This window comes from Dromiciops gliroides, chromosome 1 (assembly GCF_019393635.1).
Source record: "Dromiciops gliroides isolate mDroGli1 chromosome 1, mDroGli1.pri, whole genome shotgun sequence".
In the NCBI taxonomy this organism is placed as follows: domain Eukaryota; kingdom Metazoa; phylum Chordata; class Mammalia; order Microbiotheria; family Microbiotheriidae; genus Dromiciops; species Dromiciops gliroides.
Window position 1 is genome coordinate 353,744,645 of NC_057861.1, and position 26,433 is coordinate 353,771,077.

At 36.2% G+C, this 26,433-nt stretch overlaps 1 protein-coding gene across 7 annotated transcripts in view; it reads right to left on the reverse strand.

Annotated features, from left to right (window-relative positions):
• The window catches only part of CTNND2 (catenin delta 2), a 1,127,657-nt gene that overhangs the window by 315,178 nt on the left and 786,046 nt on the right, over positions 1-26,433 (reverse strand). For all 7 annotated transcript variants that reach the window (XM_043973915.1, XM_043973925.1, XM_043973939.1 and 4 more), the window contains one exon: positions 4,633-4,765. In XM_043973915.1, coding sequence (XP_043829850.1) covers positions 4,633-4,765 — 133 coding nt within the window. The remainder of the gene's footprint in view (positions 1-4,632; positions 4,766-26,433) is intronic.

Sequence of the window (26,433 nt, forward strand, 5' to 3'; positions counted from 1 at the left end):
TAAAAGTTTGTTCCATCAAACTTTTTGAGCCGATAGGCAAAGAGAGGGGGAAAAAAATCCCTGGTGTATGTGTGTGTGTGTGTGTATTTGTATTGCATTTATATGTTTCCCAAGGTATTTGGGAAGATAAAGAATAAGAATATAATGGGATAAAAAGTTCAGATCAGAATTGGGATAAGAGTTCTGAAAGAGGCTACAAATGCAATAATTCCTTTTTATTTCATATTTTTACACTATTATAGGAAATGAACATTATTTGGGGTTTGAGAGTTGAAACTAATTTTCCATATAACAAGATGTAGTTATCAGGACCCAGGTCTTTGAAACTTTTTCTATCTTTATGGCTGATGGCTACCTATCATGCTCCATTTTGGAAAAAATGGAATTACAATATGAAATGGCAAAATTGCATCCTTTTTACTTAGTGGCTTTCCACCAGAAATTTAGATTTTTTTAAAAAGAGATATTATATCCTTATTAAAAAGGGTAGATTGAGTCCATTTAAAACTTAAAAATATGTTCCCTTTATTGTTTCAATAATGTAGTGGAAATAACAGTAGGCCTAGATGCAGAAGACCTGCAACTGAGTCTTAGGTCAGCCCCTTTATATCTAGATAACTTCCATGAAGTAATTTAACCTACATAAGGCGGTTTCTTCATCTGTAACATACATCAATGTATACTTTACCTTTACAGGTTGTTGTGAGAATCAAATCAGATCATGCAGAAAAATTGCCTTGTAAGTACAGAGCTCTATCCTTATAGTTAATTTATTGATCTAATCTCATGTGCTACACTGATACCCATGAAATATAAAAAGAACCAGAGCAAAGCCTCCAGCATTTAGCCAGGCAGTCCTCAGATCATTTACAGAAGGAAATGGACAAGAAGCTATAGACAGATTGCATTCTGTAATGGAAGGAATATTCAAAATATGAGATCATGGGCAGAAGAATGTTCACCTTTTTCATTGATGATGTCCTGTAAAAGGTCTTAAGATCATGGATTAGTGTTAGAATTTGTCTCAGGAGACATCTAGCCCCAGCATTAAAGATGGCATATGAACCCATGTCCTCTGACTTTTTTCCACAATGCCTCCATTGAAGAACCAACCCAACACTTGGGAAGGCATCATTTTGGAAAACAGTGTATTTGTCTATCTTGCCAAAAGGAGTGAAAAAAACCCTAACAAAACAAATCCCCTCAAACCTGGAATCAGTGCTTATTTATTTAATATCATAATTCAATTTTAAGGAATAAAATGAAAGATAAACATAATAATGAACTAGTTAGCCATATATATGTGTGTATATATATATGTGTGTATATGACTGAATAATTAATATATGCATATGTGTATGCAGTCTCAAAAGTCATAGGGTAGTGTGCATATGTATATGTATTCACACACACATATATCTTCAGAAATATAAAAGTTATAAACTTGCAGAAACAACTAAAAGTTAAATTATTTGAAATGTTAAAATACTGATATATTTCAACATAACCACCACTCTTGGCAATTTTTGAACTTTGTAAAAACTTTCATCAGCTACTGTGCAGTGACTGAAAGAACTGCAGTTGTAATTCTAGCCTTAAGATCATTCAAAGAATGAACTTTTCATACATACATGGACAAAAGAAAAAGTCTAGCGACTGAGATGGCCAAGCAAAGAGAACATCCTCTATCTCAGTGGTTGAGAAAATGTTATAAGGAAACTATCTTCCACACAATGCAAAATTACAAGGTGTCCTTGGCTACTTACAATTTTTTTTTGGCCAGGCAATGAGGGTTAAGTGACTTGCCTAGGGTCACACAGCTAGTAAGTGTCAAGTATCTGAGGCCGGATTTGAACTCAGGTCCTCCTGAATCCAGGACTGGTGCTTTATCCACCTAGCTGGCTCTGGCTACTTACAATTAAAATTAAAAATAAAAATTTATTATTCAAGATTCACAAAACCAATAAGTCAGAAATAAATTTAAATAAACTTTAAACTGATTTTTTTTTTTTTTTTGTAAATTGGCTGCACTTAAACTTCTGAAGATATTGCATCTTAAGACTATACTAAGACTTTTGGGAATCCTCATTCTTCAACACCTATTTTGTTGTTGTTGTTGTTGTTGTTTAAGAAGAGTCAGAGGGAAAGCAAAACAATAAAAAAAAACCTCTTTGAAAAAAAATGGGTCTTGAAAGGTACTATAAGTGAGATCTTCCTAGATGTGAGGCATAGGTAAAGCCTACCTAAGTTCTTTCCAAAAATATAGCAGCACTGGCATCATTCTGAAAACAAACAAACAACTAGCTCCAGTTTAGGAGAACTGAATGTCAAAAGTACCTTAATAAGTCATAAGAAAAATATGATTTAAGATATCCTAAGTATAGAAGAATTAATTCTGTCTGATGCACAATGGCTTATCCATTGTGTGAACAAAGTCAATATCTCTAATGAAATGTAGATGGAGAGACTAAATCAATTCAATAAGATGTGACAGATAGACTAGCATGCTGAGTAAATCCAGAAAGAATAATGCTTGAGAAATTTGTATTTGGACAATGGGTAATTACAAAAATCAATATGTGTGTATGAAAACATGACAGGCAACCATCAGTCTCAAAGGGAGAACAAATTACTAAGGGCTTGGACTCTCAGAACATAACTGTAAGATGCTATGTCTCTACATAATAGGTTTGTGTCCAATACCTATCAGAGGCCGTTCTTTCTACAAGAAACTCTAAATTATTCAGTCAGTACATTATTCATGCCTTTCACTTCTTCATCTAATGCTGTCTCTAATTCCACTGCTCATTAGCACTTCCTTCTGATTTTTGTTAATGGGGAGCCCTCTGCCTTGTTTTTCCTCTCCCAAATGATCCAGAAAGCACTGCCTATTTCATATCCTGGGAGTGTTGGGAAGCTGGCCATCTATTATTATTATTGTTATCAATAGGAAATATTATCCAGGACAAGGACTGTTTCCTAATCTTTGCATGCCATCGTATCCCTGATTTAGATGCAATTCCTCCATGAAGTAAGCATCACCTAAATGATAACAGTAGGTAATTGCTTCTAGATTCACCCCCTACAAAAGGTGGGTTCAAATGCTGTCTCTGATACAATAGACAATCCTTTTAATGATCCAGTACCAAAGGCAACTCTGACTCACAGTTATAAGGGAATTCCCTAAATAAATCAAATCACACATCTGGCTCAAAGGGGGGGGGGGGGAAGTTGATGCATTTATGACTTCTAAAGGAAGCTAAAAATTGTCTTTATTCCATAAATCAGATTTTATATAAGACCATAACCTAAATGATTACAGTAAATGTTTTACCTGTCCCTTTAATGCCAATGGTCATGATAATTTCCATCAATGAACTCAGGATGTAAAGGGAAACAGGACCCTTTAAAATAGGGCTAAACCATCATCTTGTTAGGTTATTGATAGAGTTGGAGTTGTAGATTTAGTTTTTGTATTAAGAAATTGATCTGAAATGGGCAATATTCTACTACCCTGTACAGAGACTATGTCTTACCTAACAAGAGTTAGTACAGAATAAGTATTTCTGCAGACCCAAAGGAACAGAGACAGCAAAAAGATGAAAAGAAGCAAGATTACATACAATCTAGTGCTTGGTAGCAAAATCTATAATAAGCTATAATTATATCTTCATTCCCCAAATAATTTGGATTTATCCTCAAAACAGCTTATGTGCTGTAGAATTAAGAATCTTTCTAAAAACGAAGGAGAGAAAATATTTTGTCTACTGATCTTTTTGTTTTCAAAAGTCTTGCCATGGGTAAGGAATGTTAGCAAAGCCAATTTTCAAATATACTGTTGCCTATTAGACATATTGCCAAAGAACCGGTCAGTTTGAAATGGTTTACATTATAGTTACAAAAATGATTCCTTAATAGGAGATATTATTGCTATATTCATTAAAGTCTTTGACATCTTTTCCAAAGTACTTATCTAGAGTACAGATAGGTGAATGATTACTTCAAGTTCCTAATCTTCTTGGACCAAAAATGCTCATAAAGAAGAGGAAGGAGAAAGAAACATGCATTTGTTAAGTACCTACTGTGTTTCAGACACTGTACTGGGTGTCTTAAAAATCTTTCATTTGATTTTGACAAAAACTCAGTGAAGTAAAGCTATTATTATCCCCGTTTTACAATTGAAACTGAAGCAGAAAGAAGTTAAGTGATTTGCCCAAGGTCAGGCATCTGAGTGTCTAAGGAAGTATCTGAGGAAGATTCTGAACTCATGTCATCCTAACTCAGGGTCCAGTGCTCTAGCCACTGCACCACCTAATTGCCTCAGTTTCCTTAGAAGTAGCTGTAGAGATGAAAAGTGTAATAGCACTTAGTGATTAAAATCTGATTTGTCAAATAGAACATATTTGTTACTCTTAGTTATATTGATTTTCTTAATAAACTATGGAAAAGGAAAAAATTAACAATCAGGTGAGACATTAAGGTTTAAATACAGGCAAAGCTTCACTTAGTAATTTAAATTCATAAAATGTACTCTTAACTATCCCCTTTACAATGAAGATAAATAATCCAAAGTAGATATAAATCTGAAAGGGGTAAAAAAACAACAACACAACACAAACAAGTCAGTCTTACCTCTGCTTTAATTTTATTGTCTCCAAAACAGAGATGTTGTAAATAGGCTGCAGCATTTGACTGCACAGAAGGGAATTGATGTTGCAGCATCTGGATCACTTCGGGAAGTTCGGGGTCTCTCCATCCAAATTCTCTGCATATAGAAGAACAGGAAAGCATCAGCAACAGACCTGACAGTGTTGTTAGCATGAGGTCAACTCCATTAAGACATTTACTTAAAAGCTTGACATGTTATCAGTTATTTTTGCTGCCTAAACAGTCATACTGATTCCCCTAGGGGTATTTCCAAATTGTTTTGCTGGAGTGATTACTCCTGAAGATAGTTCTATGTACCTTTAAATGTACTTTCTGAAGTTAACAGAATCTGAGGGTCAAAGGGAAAATGACATATAATCTAAATGTGAACCACGGCATCCACTAAACTCAACCTTGACAGTTGTTTATAAGCGGTATTTAACTATAACTAAATTAGCACATCAAACTAAACACAACCAGCATACTTGTAACTTATCTTTGGAAATTTCAACAAATTAAGAAAAAAGGTAAGTAGCAGAACATAAATTAGAAATATTAAATAATATTTTTAGTGCTTTCCTTTTCAATAGGATTCCAGGGATGGAGTCTCCCTTCTGACTTCCCCCCTATCATTAGGAAAAAAAATGAAGCATGTAAAGATCTCCATTATATGCAGCAGATATCAACAGGGAGGCAACCTTGGTATAAAATTCACTTCATCTGGGTTTAAGCATCAACTCCAAGTTTATTGGTTTCATGCCCTTCCAAATCAGTTGACCTCAGCCTCACTTTACCTATATGTAACAGGAGGACAATGATACTTTTAATACCCATCTCATAAAGAAGTCATACTGGATGAAATAATGCATTTTTGGTAACATAATGCAAAAGAAACCTGAGGAGAACGGATTCATTTTTTGAAGCACTATACCAATACAATCTGTTTTTATTGCTGTGATTTAAAGATAAACACTGGTTCAGTCTATTGATAGGGACCACTCTTTAGATACTTTAACTTTTTCCTCTTTTCCAAGTAGAATTATGTCTAAACCACTCAGTTGCTTAGATTAAATTACTCACTTCCTCAGAATCTTTTGATGACTCCCTATTACATATTGTTCACCCCTATCTTCTCTAACAATCTCTTACCCAACATTCAAAACCCAAATAATTTTTCAAATCCCCCTTGAAGCCTTCCCTGCTCACTCCTCACAGTAATCTCTCCTGGTCTATTAATTTATATCAACCCAATTCTTTAAAATGTCCAGAAAGTCCCCTTAGATGATGTAGTTTTTTTTAAAGCCTTTATATAAAAGGAAGGTTTTAAAAAAATGTCTAAAAATTCTTCCTTTCTACAATTTAAACCCCTATCCATTTGTTCTTTCCTCAACAACATTTTTCAGAGTTCTCATTTCCCTTAAGTTTGCTACTGCATTAGATACTACTGACCTCATCTTTTCCCTTAGTCTTTGGGACACTGCACCATACTATTTCTATCTACTGCATCCCGCTCTCCTCATATTCTCTCTACTCTCTAGACTCTTTACTGGGCCTGCTGGTGCCCACAGCTCTGGCCTTGATCCTGAACCCTGAGCTCTTCTTATATTCTCCCTCCCTTATGGAGTTCTTCTCTTTCTATTGGGGAAAATTTGGGGAAAATAAGACTAACACTTCCTGCTCCTCTGGGCTGTTTCAGGGAAGGTGCTTTGCAAACCCTGCATTGTTAATCGCAATTGTTATTACTTTCGTGTGGATAGCAGCAATCAGTTTCTATAGTTCTCTTCTCTCTCCTGGGCTTCATTTCTGCATGTCTAATACTTTACACTAGTCTTGTTCCCACTTCACATTTACATGCTTAAAGATAAGCCCCACTCCTAACTCTCTATATAGAGCAATGATGCCTGAAATCATGGTCATGTTTATTTTTGCCTTTTCTAAGTCTTCTTGATTCTTCTTTCAATATACACAAATTAATATGAATAATTATAACAACTAATATTTATATAGTGCTTACTTTGTGCCAGGCATCTTGCTGTTTTCATTCATTTGATCCCTGCAACCCAAGGATGTAGGTGCTGCTATAAATCGTCTTTTGCAAAGAGGAGTTAAGTGTCCTGTCCATGGTAACACAGCTAGCAAGTGTCTGAAGCCAGACAGAATAATAGCTAACATTTACATAGCATCTACTATGTGTCAGGCACTCTGCTTAGTTCTCTATAGTTTTTAATCTCATTTGATCCTCCAAACAACCCTGGGAGGTAGGTGCTACTATTATCCCCATTTGATAGATGAGGAAACTGAGGCAAACAAGGGTCAAGTAACTTGTCTGCAGTCACACAGATTTGAACTCATATTTTCCTGACTCAAGGCCCACGCTCAATCCACTGTGCCACCTAATTGCCACACAGGCAATATATCTGCCTCCCCTTTTCCTTGCAATTGCCTTGCCAAATCCAGTCACTAACTGCTTCACATCTAGGCTCTGACAATGGTGTCCTAACTGTTCTTTCTTACTTCCCTCCTCCTAATCTAATCATTCTGCAAAGCATTGCTGCTTCCCCTCCTTCCTACCCCTTTCTTGCCCTGCCCCTCCTCCAAGGCACTGCTTACTAATGGTTTTACTCCCTCCTTTGCCTGGACCTTTTTCTGCAATTCACAAATTTAGGAGTTGTTTGGGAGCACTGAGAGGTTAAGTTACTTGTTCATGGTCACACTGTTAATTTGTATTAGAAGCCAACCTTGACCCTAGATTATCCTGCATCCACAGGCAGCTTTCTCTATATGTCTTATTACCTTTCTTTAACCCCAATACCATATTTATCAAGGAATTCACTCACTCAAAAGCACGCAACGACTATCCCATGACTCAATGCAAAGTCGAAAACCATAGCTTGGGATTCAGGGTCCTCCACAATCTGCCCTGGATCTCCTACTCTTCCTTCTCGCAATCTCTCCATTTTGGATAAACTAATTTACTCTGTGTCCCTCAAAGAGTCCTAAATTATTCTTTTTTTTATGTTTTTGGTTTTTTTGGTTTTTTTGGTGAGGCAATTGGGGTTAAGTGACTTGCCCAAGGTCACACAGCTAGTAAGTGTCAAGTGTCTGAGGCCGGATTTGAACTCAGGTCCTCCTGAATCCAGGGCCGGTGCTTTATCCACTGCACCACCTAGCCGCCCCCGTCCTCAGTTATTCTTGCCTGTGTGACTATGCATCTTCCTGTCCCTAACTTGAAGACCCTCACCTATTTTCCTTACTTAAGTGATTCCTACCCACCCTTTAAAGCCCACCTCATTACTCAATTCAACAATGACCGTTCTTCAAAGTGCTTGTTTGTAAAAGTAATTTGATACGTGGGAGTTATCTCTTCTGAATTTCCCAGTTTACAGCTCAGCACTGTTGCTATAGTCAGGGCTCAGTTAATATAAACTGAATGAATCAATGAATAATTTCTTATAGTTCACAGCTATCAGTGATCTTAGCTCCCTCACTTCCAAAATAAACAACCTTAATTATTTTAGCCAATCAGAAAAACTATTACCTGACTCTTTAATCACATTGAAATAACATCTGAAGTAACCAATATAAGGACACAGAATTAATGGTAAGAAAGGGATTTTAGGTTGAGAAGGAAAAGTACAAAATAGGTTCAAGTCTGGGAAAAAAAATTGTCTTGAAAAGGATTCTTTCTTTAAATGTAATGCCAAGCATTACATTACATCACACAGAAAGCACCACTTAATTAGTGCTTGTTGATTTACTGAAGAGATGAGACCAAGTCTTATCTCATGATGTGATACTCCAGAATATTATGAAATGTCATATTCTAGTGAGGGCAGAGGTATGAAGAATGAGGAAGAAAAGATTAAATCAAGAGCTGGGTAAAGCTACAATATACACTTCATCTCTCTGAGTGCCTGTTTCATTATTTGAGAAATTAGGGTGATAATCTATACCCTACCTATCTCAAAGGATTGCTAGGAAGAAAACATTTCTTGAATTGTAAAGCACTATATGAAAACATGAGCTATGAATATTTCTTTAGAGGTATAAGGAACTTCATTGGTCATGCATTCTTATCTATATCTAAACAAGAACTCCTACTTCAACAAATCTAAAACTAATCACTTTGACTTTGCTCAAAGACCTTTCATTGAAGAATAAGTCATGACCATACCAGGCAACCCTTTTCACTTTCAGACAGTTCTATTTGCTAGGAAGATTTTTTTTTTCATGACATCAGACCTAAATTTTACTCTCCACAATTTTCCCTCATTTTCCCTAGTTCTCCCCTCTGGAGTCAGAATGAAGCCTCTTCAATAAGGTTGTTTAAATACAATTATGGTCCTCTCCCTTCCACCTCCTCCTAAACTTTCTCCTCTGCAGGGTATAAGATCCTACTTCCTACAATTAATCCGCATATTCCATAAATGTTTAACATGCTACTTATTCCAAGAAAAAAGCATTTGAATTGTGGAGGATGCTGTGTAACTTCAATTTATGGTTAAGCCTGTGACGAACAACTGAATTGAACATTATTGCTATCTTATTTTTGGTCTTTTTTTTCCATGGGGCAATAAGGGTTAAGTGACTTGCCCAGGGTCACACAGCTAGTAAGTGTCAAGTGTCTGAGACTAGATTTGAACTCAGATCCTCCTGAATCCAGGGCTGGTGCTTTATCCACTGTGCCACATCACTAACCCTATTGCTAACTTTTGGAAGTTTTTTTTTCCTATTTTCATATCTTTATTTACATAATAATAAAACACTGTGCAGATGAAGCTGTAGTGAACTTTCTTATATTTACATCTAAGGACACTCCAAGAAAAACTCAACATTCTGTCTCTCAAAGTTTGACCACATGCTTGAGCATTTTCTAAATAAAGTGCTTTTGTACTGAATATGTCATAATTGACTTTGAATGAGTTCAAAGATTTCATAGATACAGTCTAGTTATTCCTACAGAATTCTTTTGAATTAGACAGAGGATGTTGAAAAGACCTATTTTTAAAACCAGGACAATGAAAATCCAACCTATTATTAGACACTATTCAGTGGGAAAAGCATTAGATTTGGAACTGAGTAAAATCAGATACTGCTGCCCATTTTACTAGCTATGTGGCTTGGGGATAATTCTCTTATTGGTTTTGTACCTTAGGTCCTAATCGAAAGAACAAATATAATTGTTGCCCACCTCAGTAAAATGTTATAGGCAAACATAGGATGAAATAATTTTTTTTTAAAAATAGTATTAACTCAGTTACATTCCTCTGTAAGTAACAGAAACACTTGCAAGTCAGAGTCAGTGCCTATGGCATTGTTTTCTATGTTCTAAATTCTAAAGTAATACATCCTAATGGTACTTTATAAAGAGGGCTACAACTTTAATTTAGAATTAAAATCAGGTATAAATTGAACATCATTTCATCGAATTTCTGAATCAGAAAATTCTTTTGAAACTTGAGAAAAGTAGGATTAAAATAATGTGCCATCCTTCAGTGTGAAAGAGAAGGATCTGGTTTTCATCATTAATGATCTATTTAAAACACAATGAGCCAGATTTTCTCATCATATTATCTCACTGGTTCATTATTCTTTTATCAAATCTGTACTTTGAGACAGTTAGCTCCACTGATTGGAGCATAGTGATTTAAAAAGGGCCAAAGTTATAGGCTTCATCCATGTCCCAGTCAGTCAGTTTTACACAGGAAAATACCAAACACCTTTTCTGTGATCAAAGACAGCACTCCCAATTCCCTGAAGCCATGTCACAAATGGATGTCGTTGATCCCATTGTGGGGCTGGGACATAGAAACATGTTCATAGAGGGCCCAGGACAACCCATTTTAGTTTCTGTTAAACAGCTCAATCTAATAGAGCCTTCTAAGGCTGGGACAATACATTTATCATAGTTGATATCTGTAAAAAACAAGATAGAGAAAGGAGACATAAAATTTAAGTTTCTACCAGAATGTAACATGTCCTCTGTTTTTGTAAAATCATATTTGGGATATTGTTTCAATCAAACTTAAATGATTAATGTTTGCCTTTTTAGAAATTCAAGAAAGGCAAAATGTCCTTTTTTTGATGGTACATTTCATATTTGTTTACTATTGTTGAAAGCCTTCAATTTATTTACATTATACATTTAAAAAAATGTATGAAAAAAGCTTGGGTAGACAAATGCATATACTCAGGTATACATATTCCTGAAATGCCCAATGCAATAAATGATGAAGTATTTTTTGCTAAGTGAATCACAGTAAAAATATAACAAAACCAAAATCTCAAATAATTCTATAAAGCTCAAGACTTGCGAAAAATATCTCATCATTTGTTTCTGGCTTCTTTTTTAACTTCTTTTGGAATCATTTAGTCATACAATCCCCAACACCTTAATGGCATTTGCCAGCAGTATATTCATTTTAAAGTTTCATCGATATCTGACGAACAACAATAAATTAAAAGTGGGAAAATCACATTTAAAATATCACACAGTTGTGGTCTCAGAATATGAATTAAGCTAAGTTCATGCTTTCAGAAAGCAATTAGCAAAGAATTAATTTCAGTCTTCTTTATTAACTACACAATAATTGCTCAATTAGGTAACAGTTCATGTAGCATACATCAAGATTTCATTCTCCAGAATGCTGGTGGAGAGTAGCATTATGTGAAACCATCATCACAAATTAACTTCAACTTTTTTTTTTTAATATTTTGGTGAGGCAATTGGGGTTAAGTGACTTGCCTAGGGTCACACAGCTAGTAAGTGTCAAGTGTCTGAGGCCGGATTTGAACTCAGGTCCTCCTGAATTCAGGGCCGGTGCTTTATCCACTGTGCCATCTAGCTGCCCCCTAACTTCAACTTTTAAGAAAAACTGTTATGTTTTAATCAGTAGTGGGTACAGTACCTTGCACTTAGTAGGTGCTCACTAAATATGTTCAATAAAATTATGTTTTAAGAGTTTGAAAATACTTAAGTAGACAGCCCAATGCTTTGCAATGTGCAAAGTGATTTAGAAGTATTACTAATGGTAGCTTTTTTAGCTCCTTGCAAATAATCCTAAACTTTTCTAATATTGTCTTGTTGACAAATAAGATGTCTCCCATTTTTTCAGAGTTTGAATAGAAAAACATAAAATTGTTTCTATTGCTGTACATACCTTAATTTTCTTAACTATTTTTTTTCAGGCGGGAAGTAATTCTTCATCTCCTTCATCAGCAAACCTTTATTAAATACATAGTATGTGCATGAGATGAGGTGGTTCAGCGGATAGAGTGCTGGGCCTAGAGTCAGGAAGACCTGACCAGCTTCAGACATTCACCAGCTGGGTGACCCTGAGCAAGTCACTTAATCTCTGTATGCCTTAATCCAATGGAGAAGGAAATGGCAAATGGCTCCAGTATCTTTTCCAAGAAAACTCCTTAGAGATGTATAATTTAAATTTCTAAATGTAGGTTCTAATCTGTTCCCCCAGTTTTGGGGGAAACTGACTAAAATCACTGATAAAACGAGTTTAGGTTTTTAAGGGTTTATTGAAAGATAGTAAAAGAAAGAAAAAGATTGAGAACAGAATTCCTACAACCTGGCAATCCCATCTTTCCTCAATTCCCCTGTGAAGTCCTCTGGAGTCTCTCCCCTCCACCACGGTGAGGTCAGGAACCAAAAGAGAGCTAACCCCTCCCCTAGCATCTGCTTCCTACTTCATATGTTCCTCCGAGAAATGGGAGCATTCTCCTCATGGTGGAGCTTTCCTATAGTAAGTCTCCAGCAGGTGGTGTCTTTCCAATCATTACAGAGAGTATAGCCCATGGAGTCACAAAAAGTCAGACACTACTGAAGGACTGAACAACAACATGTGTATCATATGGTGATTTGCTAGATGCTAAATAACAAAGTTTACATTGGACAAGATATCTGATTTCATGGAGGTTATCAACTAGCAGGGAAATAGGAAATGCAAATAGCTAGACTTTAAAAAAAACATGAAAAGAGTCCCAAGCAAATTGCTATGTGAGGTTCAAAGTGGGTGAATCAAACCATAATAGGTTTTAAGAACTCACACTTCGATATGCTTTATACAAGGTAGAATGGAGAACTCCTGCATGGACCTCCATTTAGTGAGGGAGTCCAGGCAGGCCATGCCTTCATTTCCACCCAGCTTCATGACTAACTTCTCTATCATGTCCCAGGAACCTCCTTATCCTTTCAAGATCTTATCAGTCCTGGAACTCAGACTTCATCAGTACTTTCTGTCCCTCCAACCCCTATGATGGAGGGCAGAGAGCTATTTAAGGAGGATGCCCAGCCAACTCTTCATTTCCCATCTGACTGTACTTACCTGGTGTGAGCACTTTCCCTCAACCACTTTTCAATTTCCTTTTATACATTGTATTCCCCCATTAGTTCTTTGAAAGTGACTGGTACATAGTAGATAGTAGTCAGTGAATACATATTCATAAAGTGACTTCATTCATGAGAATCTTGTGAAGGAGATAGTCTAAGAATTATTTTCAACATTTTATTGATGATTATACTAAGGCTCAGAGAAACTAGGTGACTTGATGGTTAACAAAGATACAACAGGCTGGGGCAGCTAGGTGGCGCAGTGGATAGAGCACCGGCCCTGGAGTCAGGAGTACCTGAGTTCAAATTCGGCCTCAGACACTTAACACTTACTAGCTGTGTGACCCTGGGCAAGTCACTTAACCCCAGATGCCTCACCAAGAAAAAAAAACCAAAACCAAAACCAAAAAAAACCAAAACAAAGATACAACAGGAAGCAGCAGAGCTGAGACTTTAACCTAAGGCCTTCTGACTCCAAGTGAAGTAGTATTTCTACAACACTAAAAAAAATACTTCTGTTATTCATATGCATAATATTGTTGGGAATATTTATATGTATGTGTTAATATTCTTAGCAATATTATAATGTGACAATATTTTATATACATAATAATATTTTTCTAATAATATGTGACTATATCTCCATTTTTATATATGCCTTCTAGGAAATTTTTATTATGGGAAAGGTCTGAAAGAATATGATGTTTTTTATCTATATGTGTATATAAATAGATATGTTTTATAAGGTTTTTATTAAAGAAAAGGTGTGGGAAAATTATGATCTTTCCCTTTATGCTTGATTTTTATCCTTGATTCCCGAGTTCCTCATATGTTTCCTAAAGAAAAAGATAATTCACAGCATCCATCACTTATACTGCTATTGTGAATGGGGTGACCAGGTGTTCTCTTCATGCAGCTTTTAAAAAATCATTTCCCTTTGACTAACTCCCTAAAGAGCAAGGCTGAAATTGTTTGGAGTAGTGGTCTATTTTCCTCTTAGGTCATAAGGATGGCAGAACAGAGAAGAAAATATTTATCTGGCAGCAGAATTATCTGGTGCAGATCATGGTTTTGGAATTGGATATTTAGTTGAAACTTAGATTTTTCAACTTTGAAAGGAGTCAAGGAAACCTGACTTTGGATCCCAGTCCTGATCCTTTCTATGTGATTGAGAAAGACTCCCCAATTCACATTTTCCTCAACTGTAAAATGATGAGGTTGGTCACTAGTTGATATTTAAAGTTTATGCCAGCTCCAATTATCCATGACAATTCGTCCATTCATTTAATTTTGATGCAGGGTCTCCTGATCTCACCCAAGCTAGAAGCTGAGAAACCACTCACAGGCTCAATCCCACTGACGAGAGGAAGGGAAATGTTGACTTGCTCTGTTTCTGACTTGGATCAGTTTGCTCCTCCTTAGGCAATTTGATGATGCCATAACTCGAAGGGCTCTACATATGTGCAGGTCTTAGTGCGGATGCCTAATTGACTTTAGCTCCAAAATGGCCAGAACTGAATTCAAGCAACTGACCAGCCTCAGTGTCCTCAGTAACAGGGATTACTAGGTATGCACCACTCTGTCAAATACTAAGACTGTTTATGACTCTAAGTGGTACAGTTCTGTGAAGGCTACAAGGAAAGAATATAATTTAAAAAAAAAAAATTTTTGTGAGGCAATTGGGGTTAAGTGACTTGCCTAGGGTCACACAGCTAGTAAGTGTCAAGCATTTGAGGCTGGATTTGAACTCAGGTACTCCTGACTCCAGGGCCGGTGCTCTATCCACTGCGCCACCTAGCTGCCCCAAGAATAGAAATTTATAAAAACATGGAAAGGACAACCATATAACTAAAAATCAAGAAATACATACAGGTATTAATAAAATGAGTGGGTGAAGATGAAGAGGCAAGAGGATAGAACAACAACAAATAGTGAGTTGCAAGTAGTCAAATTGAGACACAGGACAAAGCAGAGGGTTTTAGTGCTAAAATTGGAATTTTAGAGCTTAACAGAAGCTTACAGATCACTTAATAATAGAACATGTAACTTAACATTTAAGGACACTGAGATTCTGAAAGTAACAACCAGGGCTGGGATTCAAACATGGCTCTTCTCTTTCAAAGTTCAATATACTTACCTAATTTCTGGTTGATGTCTGACATTTATTGTCTCCCTTAAACTTCGTAAAAATACTTTATACATTTTATTTCATTTGAATCTACCCCTATTCTGATTCACACTAGGTTTTCACATGAGTGGGATTTAAACTTGGAGTCAGAAAATATAATAATAGTTAGCATTTGTATAGTGTCTTAAAGTTTGCAAAACATTTTATATATGCTGACTCTTTTGACCCTTACAACAACCCTATCAGATAGGTTCTATAATTATTCCCATTTTATAGATTTCCTTACAGATAAGGAAACTAGGACACAGAGAGGCTAGTGACTTACTCAATGAAACATAGCTACTAAATGTCTAAGGAAAGATTTGAAATCAAGTTTTTTCACCCTCTATCTACTATGCTACCTAACCCAACTCTTGAGATTTGAATGTAAAGCCAAGATTTTCTCACATTTATTAGCTATATGCTAAAATCACCATAACATTGATTACTTCATCTATGTAATGGGGTTGTAAGGAAAGCACTATTTGGTTTATTATTAATGTTAATAATGATTATTATTACATCCTGTTTTGATAAGCACCTCTCTTCCAAAACATAATATGGATACCCCTTGTTTTTATGTGGATCTGTCTGGATTTTTGCTACTCATGTCAAAGCAACTCTGAAGAATAATTCTTCGAACTTGGTACCATCAGGAAAATGCAAACTTACTGATTCCTCTGCATCCAAATCCACCATCCCTAAATAGCAGTAGTATCTTTGTGGCTGAACTGAGTTAATGCACATAAAATGCTTTGTAAATATGGAAATAATGTATAAATGTAAACAATAACTTTTGTTATTTGGTGAGGAAATTGGGGTTAAGTGACTTCCCCAGGGTCACACAGCTAGTTACGTGTCTGGGGCCAGATTTGAACTCAGGTACACCTGAATCCAGGGCCAGTGCTCAATAGAGCTACACAGGTAGCACTGCGCTACCTAGTTGCCCCATAACAATAACTTTTGAGAAATACTTGGTTTTAGAGAGAGCTGAACTTAAAGTTAGGAAAATGTTTGCTTCTGTGATGGACCGAGGTTAGTAAATTCATTCTAAGTCATATGAAAATTCCTAAATATAAATGCCCTTGGTACCAGTATCTAGCTTTCGGGGTTCACTGGAAAGTCATTTCCCTAAAGACCAATCTTAACTACATTTCTCATCTACTGGTGAAGATACACTTCCTTAGGAAAATGTGTTATGATAATTCTCATCCATTTTAGTATTGTTATGTGACTTAACTAGGGGGAGTAGTGTTTAAAAATTATTAGGTATTTCCTATTATAGATGTAATTTCAAGTTTGTCAAAGCCACAGACACCAAAAGCAGGTAAGTTTTAAGGAGGTACTTAATGACTGATTTTCCTCCATGATTTCTGACCAGGCAGGTTAAAGAGGATGCAAAGAATTCTAAATTCATATATTTTATAATTTTTTTTAAAGGGTGAAGAAGGAGAATGGAGAGAAGAGAGGAGAGACGCACTATTTTGATAAAGTGTTAAAAATAATTGTAGAATTTTGTTATACATATCTTCCAAATAAATGTTTATCATTTAAATAATTCTTCAGAAATGTTAAATATAATTACAATTTTCCTTTTGTTAATTATCTATTAAAATCTAATATTTCAAATTCTTATTTTTAAAAAGTCTCATAAAATTCTAGTGAAATGGCTTTACCTAAATATTATGCTATTTTGAAAGAATTAAAATGACAGGAGAAAACAGTTTACTTTAGCTTCTGCCTAAAGCTGAATAACAGTATCATAGTACTGCTGTTACAGAACATTTTTCTTAGCTGAAGAAGATCTGGAAGGACCAAAAAAAGAATTATCATCAATTTTCTACAGAGTCAGTCAACATAAACCTCAACACTTACTGGGTTTCACATATACTGTTTGAAAAATGTTAGCAGAACTATGGAATATGGAAATGTAACCTTTTCTAGGAATCAAAAAAGCCTGTCACATAAAATAGCAATTTTTTGAATAAATTTTTACTCTTAGAGGCATACCTAAGGACTCACCCATCCATTGTTCAGTAAAGAACAAAACATGAAACATAAAATTATTCATTTTAAGCATGAAAATGAATTCTACAATGGAACTTTAACAACTGCTATACCATCCTAAAAGGGCTTGTTTCTATATTGGAGATACAACACATAGGGAATAACAACCCGTAGGGAATACCTTTTTTTTTTCACCTCATTATGATATAATTTTAAAATCTAGGCTCTAATGTATTCTGAGAGTCACAAGTCATTTTAATTATAAAATAAACATTGACACCAGGAGAGCTATTTGGATAGTATGTACTTTATGATAATCTTCCAAGACTTATATGAAGTCTTGGAATCTAGGTAAAGATTTAAAAATAACTACTGATTTAACATAGCACATTTTTTAGTGTTGCGTGCCCCATATATCACCTGATTGTATTCTTTTGGAGGGAAAAAAATACTGAGAACATTTGAAGCACTGGTATTTGGGAAATCAATGAGCTATTAATTTGTGCTGACATTCAGGTTTACAAGAAGAACATAGCCTAAGTTTCCATAACTAGTCTATAAACTATTCTAAGGCAGGGATATATCACATCTTTGCATCTCCCCAAAATACCTAGAACAGTAGAGAATAGAGAGTAATACTTGTTGACTGATCTCTTACCTCAACATGAAATTGTAGGTATCCATTTTCAATCATATCTACCATTGGTTTTACTTCTATAGACCACCAATCTTATGTTCCACATGATATATTTTATCTGCATGACCCTGTTATAATTTTCACTGGAATCCTATCAGGATTTATTTGGACTAACAGTGAGCAGAGAAAATTTCCTTGAAAATCTTATTACAACCTAAAAAACTAGGTCTCAAATCTCTCTCAAATGAGTCATTTGTGTTCAGAGACTGTTCTTAGGGAGAAAAGAATCCAGACATAGCCTAAATTAGAGCATAATTTCAGCAATATTATAAATGAGTAGAATTTCAGATGTCATTCAGTCCAATTCCTGACCCTAGGCAGGACTGTATTAAAATCGTCCCAAAGGATAGGAATAATAATTTATATTAATAATTGAAATTATTATTCATAATAATAGATTATGCTTTGTACTTACCAAAGTTCTCTCTCTCTCTCTCTCTCTCTCTCTCTCTCTCTCTCTCTCTCACACACACACACACACACACACACACACACACACACACACACATTCTCATTTACTCTTCAACCTATTCCTGTGAAGTGGGCAGAGAGGCATTATTGGAAAGAGGATGGACTTGTCAGGAGGCATGAATCAAAATTTGTCTGTATGGGGAAACTAGGTGACACAGAGGATAAAGCACTGGTCCTGGATTCAGGAAGTCCTAAGTTCAAATCCAGCCTCAGACAGTTGACACTTACTAGCTGTGTGACCCTGGGCAAGTCACTTAACCCCAATTGCTTCACCAAAAATAAAAATAAGAAAAATTGTCTGTAATACTAACTATATAATCAAGGCTGAGTCATTTAAATCCTCTGAGTCTCTGTTTTCTCATATGGAAGATAAAGAGGAGAAATTATCATAATACTTAGTGATATCAGTATAGTATAATGGAAAAACAAATTGATTTGGAGTTCAGGAGAGACATCAATTCAAATCCCACGTCTAATACTCAATTGTTTGCTAGCTGGGTTATTTAACCATCATGAGCCCATTTCTTTACCTGGAAAACATGTGGATGGTAATAGTTTTAGTCTTTGCTTCGCAGAGATTCAGTAAGGATCACATGAAATAATGACTATAACACACTTTGCAGATTTTGCAACCTTATAAGAAGGTTAGGGTTGTTATATGAAAACAATGCCTTGTGAATTTTAACACTCAAGAGAAAGGTGAGTTGCTAAACTTATTGCCATTCTCTTTTTCATGTAAGAAAAAAGTTGTGGAATGGAAAGCTTGAATGGCAGATGCCCAGTCTCTGAATTTAGTAGAAGCAAAGTTGGGACTAGAACCCAATTCTGAATTTTTGTCTAATACTTTTTCCATTGCAACACATTTATTTTTTTCAAAAAATTCTAAATAAACCCAACTCCTTTCTGCTATTCTCAGAGGACTTTTTTTTTTTTTTGGTCTAAGCCACTGATTATTCTGGTGAATCATTTCTGAACATTCTGTAAATCTGCTCCATTGGCGGAGAGCAGGAGTTACAGAGTCTACTGGAAAGAAGACTAGACTTGGATTCAGGAGAGACCTAAATCCTTGTTTTACAAATGAGAACTATTTTCATTAGTTACAATCAACTGGATATGAATACCTCATATAGATAGATGATAGCTAGCATTTATGTAGCACTTTAAAGTTTTACAAATATTATATCATTTGTTCTTCACAATAAACCAGAGACGTGGATGCTATTATCATCCCAACTTTATAGCTGAGACAAACTGAGGTTAAATCGCTTGCCAAGGGTCACATAATAAGTGTCTGAGGCTGGACTTGAACTCAGGACTTCTTGCCTCTATCCACCATACCACCTACCTACCCAGATAGTCAAAGATATAATACTAATAGCTAACATTTATATAGCAATTACTATGTATCAAGTACTGTGCTAAGTGCTTTGTAATTATTATCTGAGTTGATTTCACAACAACCCTGGGAGGCAGATACCATTATTATCCACATGTTATAGATGTGGAACCTGAGGCAAATAGAGGTGAAATAATTTTCCCAGAGTCATGTAGCTAATAAGTGTCTGGGGCCAGATTTGAACTAAGGATTTCCTGACTACAAGTTCAATGCTATATCCACTGCACCACCTAGCTCTACAGAAGATCTACTGTTCTATGCATCTACACAGTACTCTATCTTGCCACAATGCAGCTAGGTGGTATAGTGGATAAAGCACCAGCCCTGGATTGAGGAGGACCCGAGTTCAAATCTGGCCTCAGACAATTGACATGTACTAGCTGTGTGACCCTTGGCAAGTCACTTAACCCACATTGCCCTGCAAAAAAAAAATACATGGACGAAGGAGGGACACACACACAACAGTCCAGATCAACATGAGATCTGGGTAAGCAACGGCCGAATGAATACTAGACTGTACTTTACAAAATAAGCCTAACTCTGAACATTAAAGAAGACTTTTCTTGTGATTGCTATATACTTTAACTGTAAACATCTAAACTCCCTGAAGGCCTGCTTCACCATTGCCCCACATGGTTGACAATCCTGGGTAAGTCTTTTGCTCAGGCTGCCAATAGACATTTCTTATGGCACAATAATCTTATTCTACTTAGATGCCATAATGCATGAACACCCCCTTAGTTTCCAGTTTGGGGGTATAGAAAAAGAGCTGTTGTTAATATGTTTGTGTATATGTGTCTATGCCAGGAGGTAGGAAATGCATTTCTTTATTCCCATTCAGATCTAGATTGTGCTCAGAAAACCAACAAAAACAACAACAACAACAACCGAACTATTAGTTCGTTTCCTAGGTTGTTTTGCCATCTACAGAACCTTAGAACTGCAAGGGACCTCAGAGGTTATTGAGCACAATCTAGATCTGAATGGGAATAAAGAAATGCCCAGGAAGATTAAAAAATTCTGATCAGTTCAATGACCAACTAGGATTCCAAAGGACTAAAAATTCTCTCTTCCTTTTGCCAGTGAGGACCGGACATAAAATGCAGACATATATTTTTGGACAGAGCCAATCGTAAATTTTTTTTTGCTCGGATAAACATGTTTTTATGAGTAATTTTATTGTTCAATTGAGGGAAGTGGGAGAGAGGATAAATGCTTGTTAATTGAAAAAAAAATAACACATACACGCAAAAGAAGAGCTAACAAAGATCAACACAGAAAGCCTGGCCTAAAGGAATAAAATGAAATCAGGATAAGTTTCAAAGAAGGAAGAGAATAAGAATCAGCAACAAGTCTAAGTGGCCTGAGGTAGAGTAGCCTGAGAGTACCAGAGGAAGAGGGAGAGGAAGAGCACCAGGGGATGCCAAAGGCAGATGGCACACTTTTGCTTAGAATTGGCCCTACAGATGGAATGGCATTTTTGACAGTTGATATACTAGCCTTGAGCTATGTCAACATGATGTCAAAACAACCAACTGATAAGTGAAACATTAAATCAGCTGGTATGCCTACATGACGCCAAACAACCTGTCTTGCTAATTCCCTTTTCATGGTCACTGGGGCATCTTGTAGCGACAGATTATGGGGGTTGGATTTACTTCTGCAATTTTTCTGGTGCTTTATATTCCTGTGACTTTTAATTGAAAGCCATTAGGGAAATTAGAGGAGCCCTTCCTCTTATCTTAGCTGTCAGAAAGGCAGAGACCATGTCTGTCTAGGAAAAAGCATCATAGCTACCGCCTAGGCTATAAAAAGCACAGCTACTGCCACTGTCGCCTTTTGTTCTTAAAGAGAGCTTTAAATTAGCAATACCATGAGTACCCTTACTATGTTAGGGGAAAAACAGGCTCTACAAATTGTCCAAGGGAACATTTGAAATTGTTTTTCATAATTATAGATTAAGGATGAAGAAAATACAAATTGTGAAAAAGGACACAGGCACAGATGCACACATATGTTCACATGCCTGCCTATGTACATACAAATGCAAACATAAGGCCACCTATACATTTGTTGTTTTTGTTGTTTGGTCATTTCAGTCATGTTCGACTCTTCGTGAGACCATTTAGGGTTTTCCTGGCAAAGATACTGGAGTGATTTGTCATTTCCTTCTCCAACTCATTTTTACACATCGGGAACAAATCCCCACCACCCCTCCATGTAGGCAGATCACCAACTTATATTATTAGACAGTTGCCTCACCTAGAAGCTGTGACGTTTTTCTGTTCATACATGTAGTGTGCATCAAAGTTAGGAAATAAACCTGGCTCTTCTTGACTCCAATGCTGGATTATCTACTTACCACACCAGACTGTCACCATTTCCTTATAGGAAAGATGTGTATATAAATAACTGTATAAAATTATGTATTATATTTCAAGGAATATTTCTTATACAAATGACTAAGATCATTTGGTGGCAGAACATATATCTCTGATATAAATATTCTCCAAATATTAAATGTGAAAAACAAGTATAGTTTTAATCCGATCACTTTCATTTTTGTTGTTGTTGAGACCTGTGATATAATCCATGTGTGAATCACCCAGTGGGGAAACTCTTTCAACTACCCAGTTCTGAAACTCAGAATTTTAAAAGGTGTTCATTGAGAAAGGAAGTGACTTGTCCCCAGCCTCAGACAGCCACTACTGCAGGGCACAGCTTGATTCAGGTCAAGAGTTAGGCCTTTTACCCATTCTATGCTGGGTTGCTTATTATCTCCTTCCATAAAATACTAAAATGAATGATGAGTTCAAGCAAACACCTTGAGATGCTTTTGGAATCCCAAGTTATATGTAATTATGCTATTTTAAAAATATTTTTGAAATGGAACCTTATTATACTCTACAGGGTTTTTATTTTCTAAACGCAATGAAAAACGTGGTGACACTATGCCATTGATAGCATTCTATCTCTGATTCCTCTTCCTTGCTGAAGTCTTTGACAACAGAGCCTCAAGGGCAGAAGCTATGTTTTATTCATTTCTGTATTCCTCTCAGCACCTACCCCAGTGCCTTTCACATAATAGATGCTCAATAAATATTTGTTGAATTATTCTGAATAGGATGCCTATTCAATTCAGCACTATATCTAACTCTCAATGTACAATAGTGGAGATTGAACTGGAGATTCCCTATTTCTTCTTTCAAGTCATTATTTAAAATATTTCCTTCCCTCTACCTCCCCTAAATAGTTCCCAAACATACACAGACAGCAGATATCTTAGCTGATAAATATATGCATGTATATTTATACATGTGCAAGGCATATATGTACATATAATTTAGACATGTACACATGCATGCATGTGTTTATATGCATGTTTATATACATGCAGATTTTTCTGTAAGGGAATTCACTCATTTCAACTATTCCTTGGAATCTTTCAGAATTACCCCTCTTTGTGGCCGCCTTCCTTCTTCTATTAGAGAAAGGAGTATCAATTCTTTTTTCTAAGGTCTTCATCACATTTCTCTCCCTTTACCATATTGAAGTTGGCATTCCTGCAATGATTTCCTCTCCCTCAATTAACTTTGGTTTCTCCTCTTCCAAATCTTCCATGTGCCTAAAACACTTTCAGTCATCCAATGTTTTTCTTCCAATGTTTAGAGAACGCTAAGAATACAGTGATTTGAATGTTAGATGTGGAGTCAAGAAGACCTGGGTTCAAATGCAGCCTTAGATATTTACTAGTTGTATAACTCTGGGAAAATTACCTAACTTTTGTCTGCCTCAGTTTCCTTATCTAGAAAATGGGGATAATGATAGTCCCTTCCAGAGTTGTTGTGAGGGTAATATTTGTGAAATCCTTCAAGAGCCTAAAAGCACTATATAATGCTATCATCATTGTCAGTGTTGTCATTGTCTTCTATAAATTTGATTAGGCTATTCTGCTACTGTAAAGTCTTTAAAAAGTCCCTATGTCTCCATAGCCTCTCTCTCCTCTACCTTTTGCAATCTTCTAACTACTACTGTACTCTGAAGTCACCAATGACTTTTTGGTAATTGATACATCCAGGGGCAGCTAGATGGCGCAGTGGTTAAAACACCGGCCCTGGATTCAGGAGTAAGTGAGTTCAAATCTGGCCTCAGACACTTGACACTTACTAGCTTGTGTGACCATGGGCAAGTCACTTAACCCCCATTGCCTTAAAAAAAAAAAAAGATAAATCCAGTTGCCTTTTACTATGCCTCATCTCCATTGACCTCTCCAGTGTGGCATCACAAAAATTATTTGTCATAAAATTATTATTGCAGTTTGTAGCTGATTCAATTGGGAGGGGCCACACCTGGCCCACCCTGAAGTTACATATACTACTGAGGTCAGAAGGAGAGCTCTCCACAGGCAGTTTTTTGAAGGACCTCCCCTTTTGAGGGAGGAAAGATTGAATGCTCCCTGAAGGGAAGTGGAGAGTTCTTCCAGAACTTGCTCTCTCTCTGGTGTCTGCTGTCCCAGTGGTATAAGCAACTGTAGATTGTCCAGGTTTTGGTGAGTTAATTACAAAAAACCCTAAATTCCTTTGAACTAGCTTAATTGGAAACGATCTGGGGATTGCATAGGTTAAGTTTAGAGTTGAGTATTTATCTGTATTTCTTTTTTCCTATTTCCTTATCTTTGTTTTTTATTAGTTTTACCTTTGTTGTTTAATTAATTCCCAAGTAATAAAATCTGATCCTTTTGTGAATTAAAGATTAAAGGCTCCTTTCTTATTGGCCTGGGAGAAATATCTAAAAAGGGCAGTTCAGAGGGGAGGGTGAACCTAAAAGATCCCTCATTATTTCCAGGACCCCACCATTAAGGCGTCACCCAAATAATGCTCCGTATATCAAATTTTGGCCCTCACACTAGCAATAAATGCTTCTGACTACCTCAACCACTACATTCTCTCTCCCCCACTGGTTGCTTCAAAGACACCATACTGTTCTGTCCTTTTCCTCTTTAACTTCTCCATTCCTTTCCTTGAAAGATCTTCATCTTAATTCCTTAAAGTTGTACCATCTCATCTCTCCCTATACTTTCTTCCTCCACAAACTCCTTCATTCACTCATCACAATTTAATTATCAACTTCTGATGACTCCCAAATCAAGATCTCTTATTCTATTCAATCCAGTAAACATTTATTTAGTTCCTACTATGTGCCAAGTACTGTGACAAGCACTAGGGATAAAAATAATATTATGAAACCCAAGGACCATATTAACTATTGAAATACCTCCCTTGAGATTTCACTGACAAACTAAAAATATTAAAAAATGAGTTCTTTTTCTGACCCTCCAAACTATACCTCCCCACCCCCTTTTGATGTCACTATTTGTCAGTAGTGCCATTATTCATGCCTTTGTTATGGCCTTTGAGGTGTGAGAAAATAATGGGATTTGGCAGATACTCAAAGGCTCACTGGGAGATTAATCTAAACTGATTGAATTAACTAAGAGTGATTGTCTCCTGATTAGCCTACTTCAAGTTAATTAGATTGTAACCACACCTGGCTGGCCCTCAAGAAGGTATTATTCCCAGAAGCTAAGGACTTTGAACTCAACTGGAGACCACCTTCAAGTCTGGTGAACCAATGAATTTGGATGATGAATACCAATCAGTTTGAAGCAGTGTGTAAGGACTGCCTCTACTTCAGACCTATAAAAAGCTTCCTCACTCAGTTTGAGAAGAGTCCATGGTTGAAGCAGGCTCATTGTGGAGGACTTGAGGAAGAACCAGACTAGGCTGGAACTTTAGGCTAGATAGGCCTTTTCTTAACTTTCTGAACTCCACGTGAATACATGCTATGCTTTAATAAATGCTTAATGCCCAAAGACTGGTGCTAAAGCTTCCAATTTAAGGCAACCACATATTTAGAATTTAAATATCACAGAGGGAAATGTCAATTTGCCTGATTATTAAAAAGCTTCCCCAGAAAGGTATGGTGAAAAGAGTATTAGATTTTAATTCAGAAGACCTGTTACTTCAGGCAAGTTACTTAACCTCCTAAGTGTTAATCTCATCTATAAAATGAAGATATTGGTTGGACTAGATGGCCTCTGAGGCCCTTTCTGGTTCTAGATCTATGATACTACAGGGTGGGCCAAAAGTCATAAGGAGTTATTTCATAACTCCTTTTTTTTTGTTTTTAATTTATGTACCATAGCATCATATACAGTATTTATAGGAAATTACTTTTCATTACAGGTGAAAAACAAAATCTCATAAATGGCAAAAAATAAAGAAAAAATAATTTTCAAATAATTCTTAAAAGATTGTGACTTTTAGAGGCAGCTAGGTGGCGCAGTAGATAGAGCGCAGGTTCTGGACTGAGGAGGACCTGAGTTCAAATCCAGCCTCAGACACTTGACACTTACTAGCTAAGTGACCCTGGCCAAGTCACTTTAACCCCAATTGCCTCACCAAAAATAAATAAATAAATAAAAATAAAAATTATTGTGACTTTTGACCCACCCCATTTATATCTAAAGTAAGAGGGGTTTTTTCCTTGAGTTGCCTCTATTTGTATCCCCTGCTCTGAATAGTGCCTAGCATACAGTAGACACTTAATAAATTCTTGTTGACTTAAAAACAAGTTCATACTTTTATTTATCAGTTTACCATTAAAAAACAAAACAAAGGGGCAACTAGGTGGTGCAGTGGATA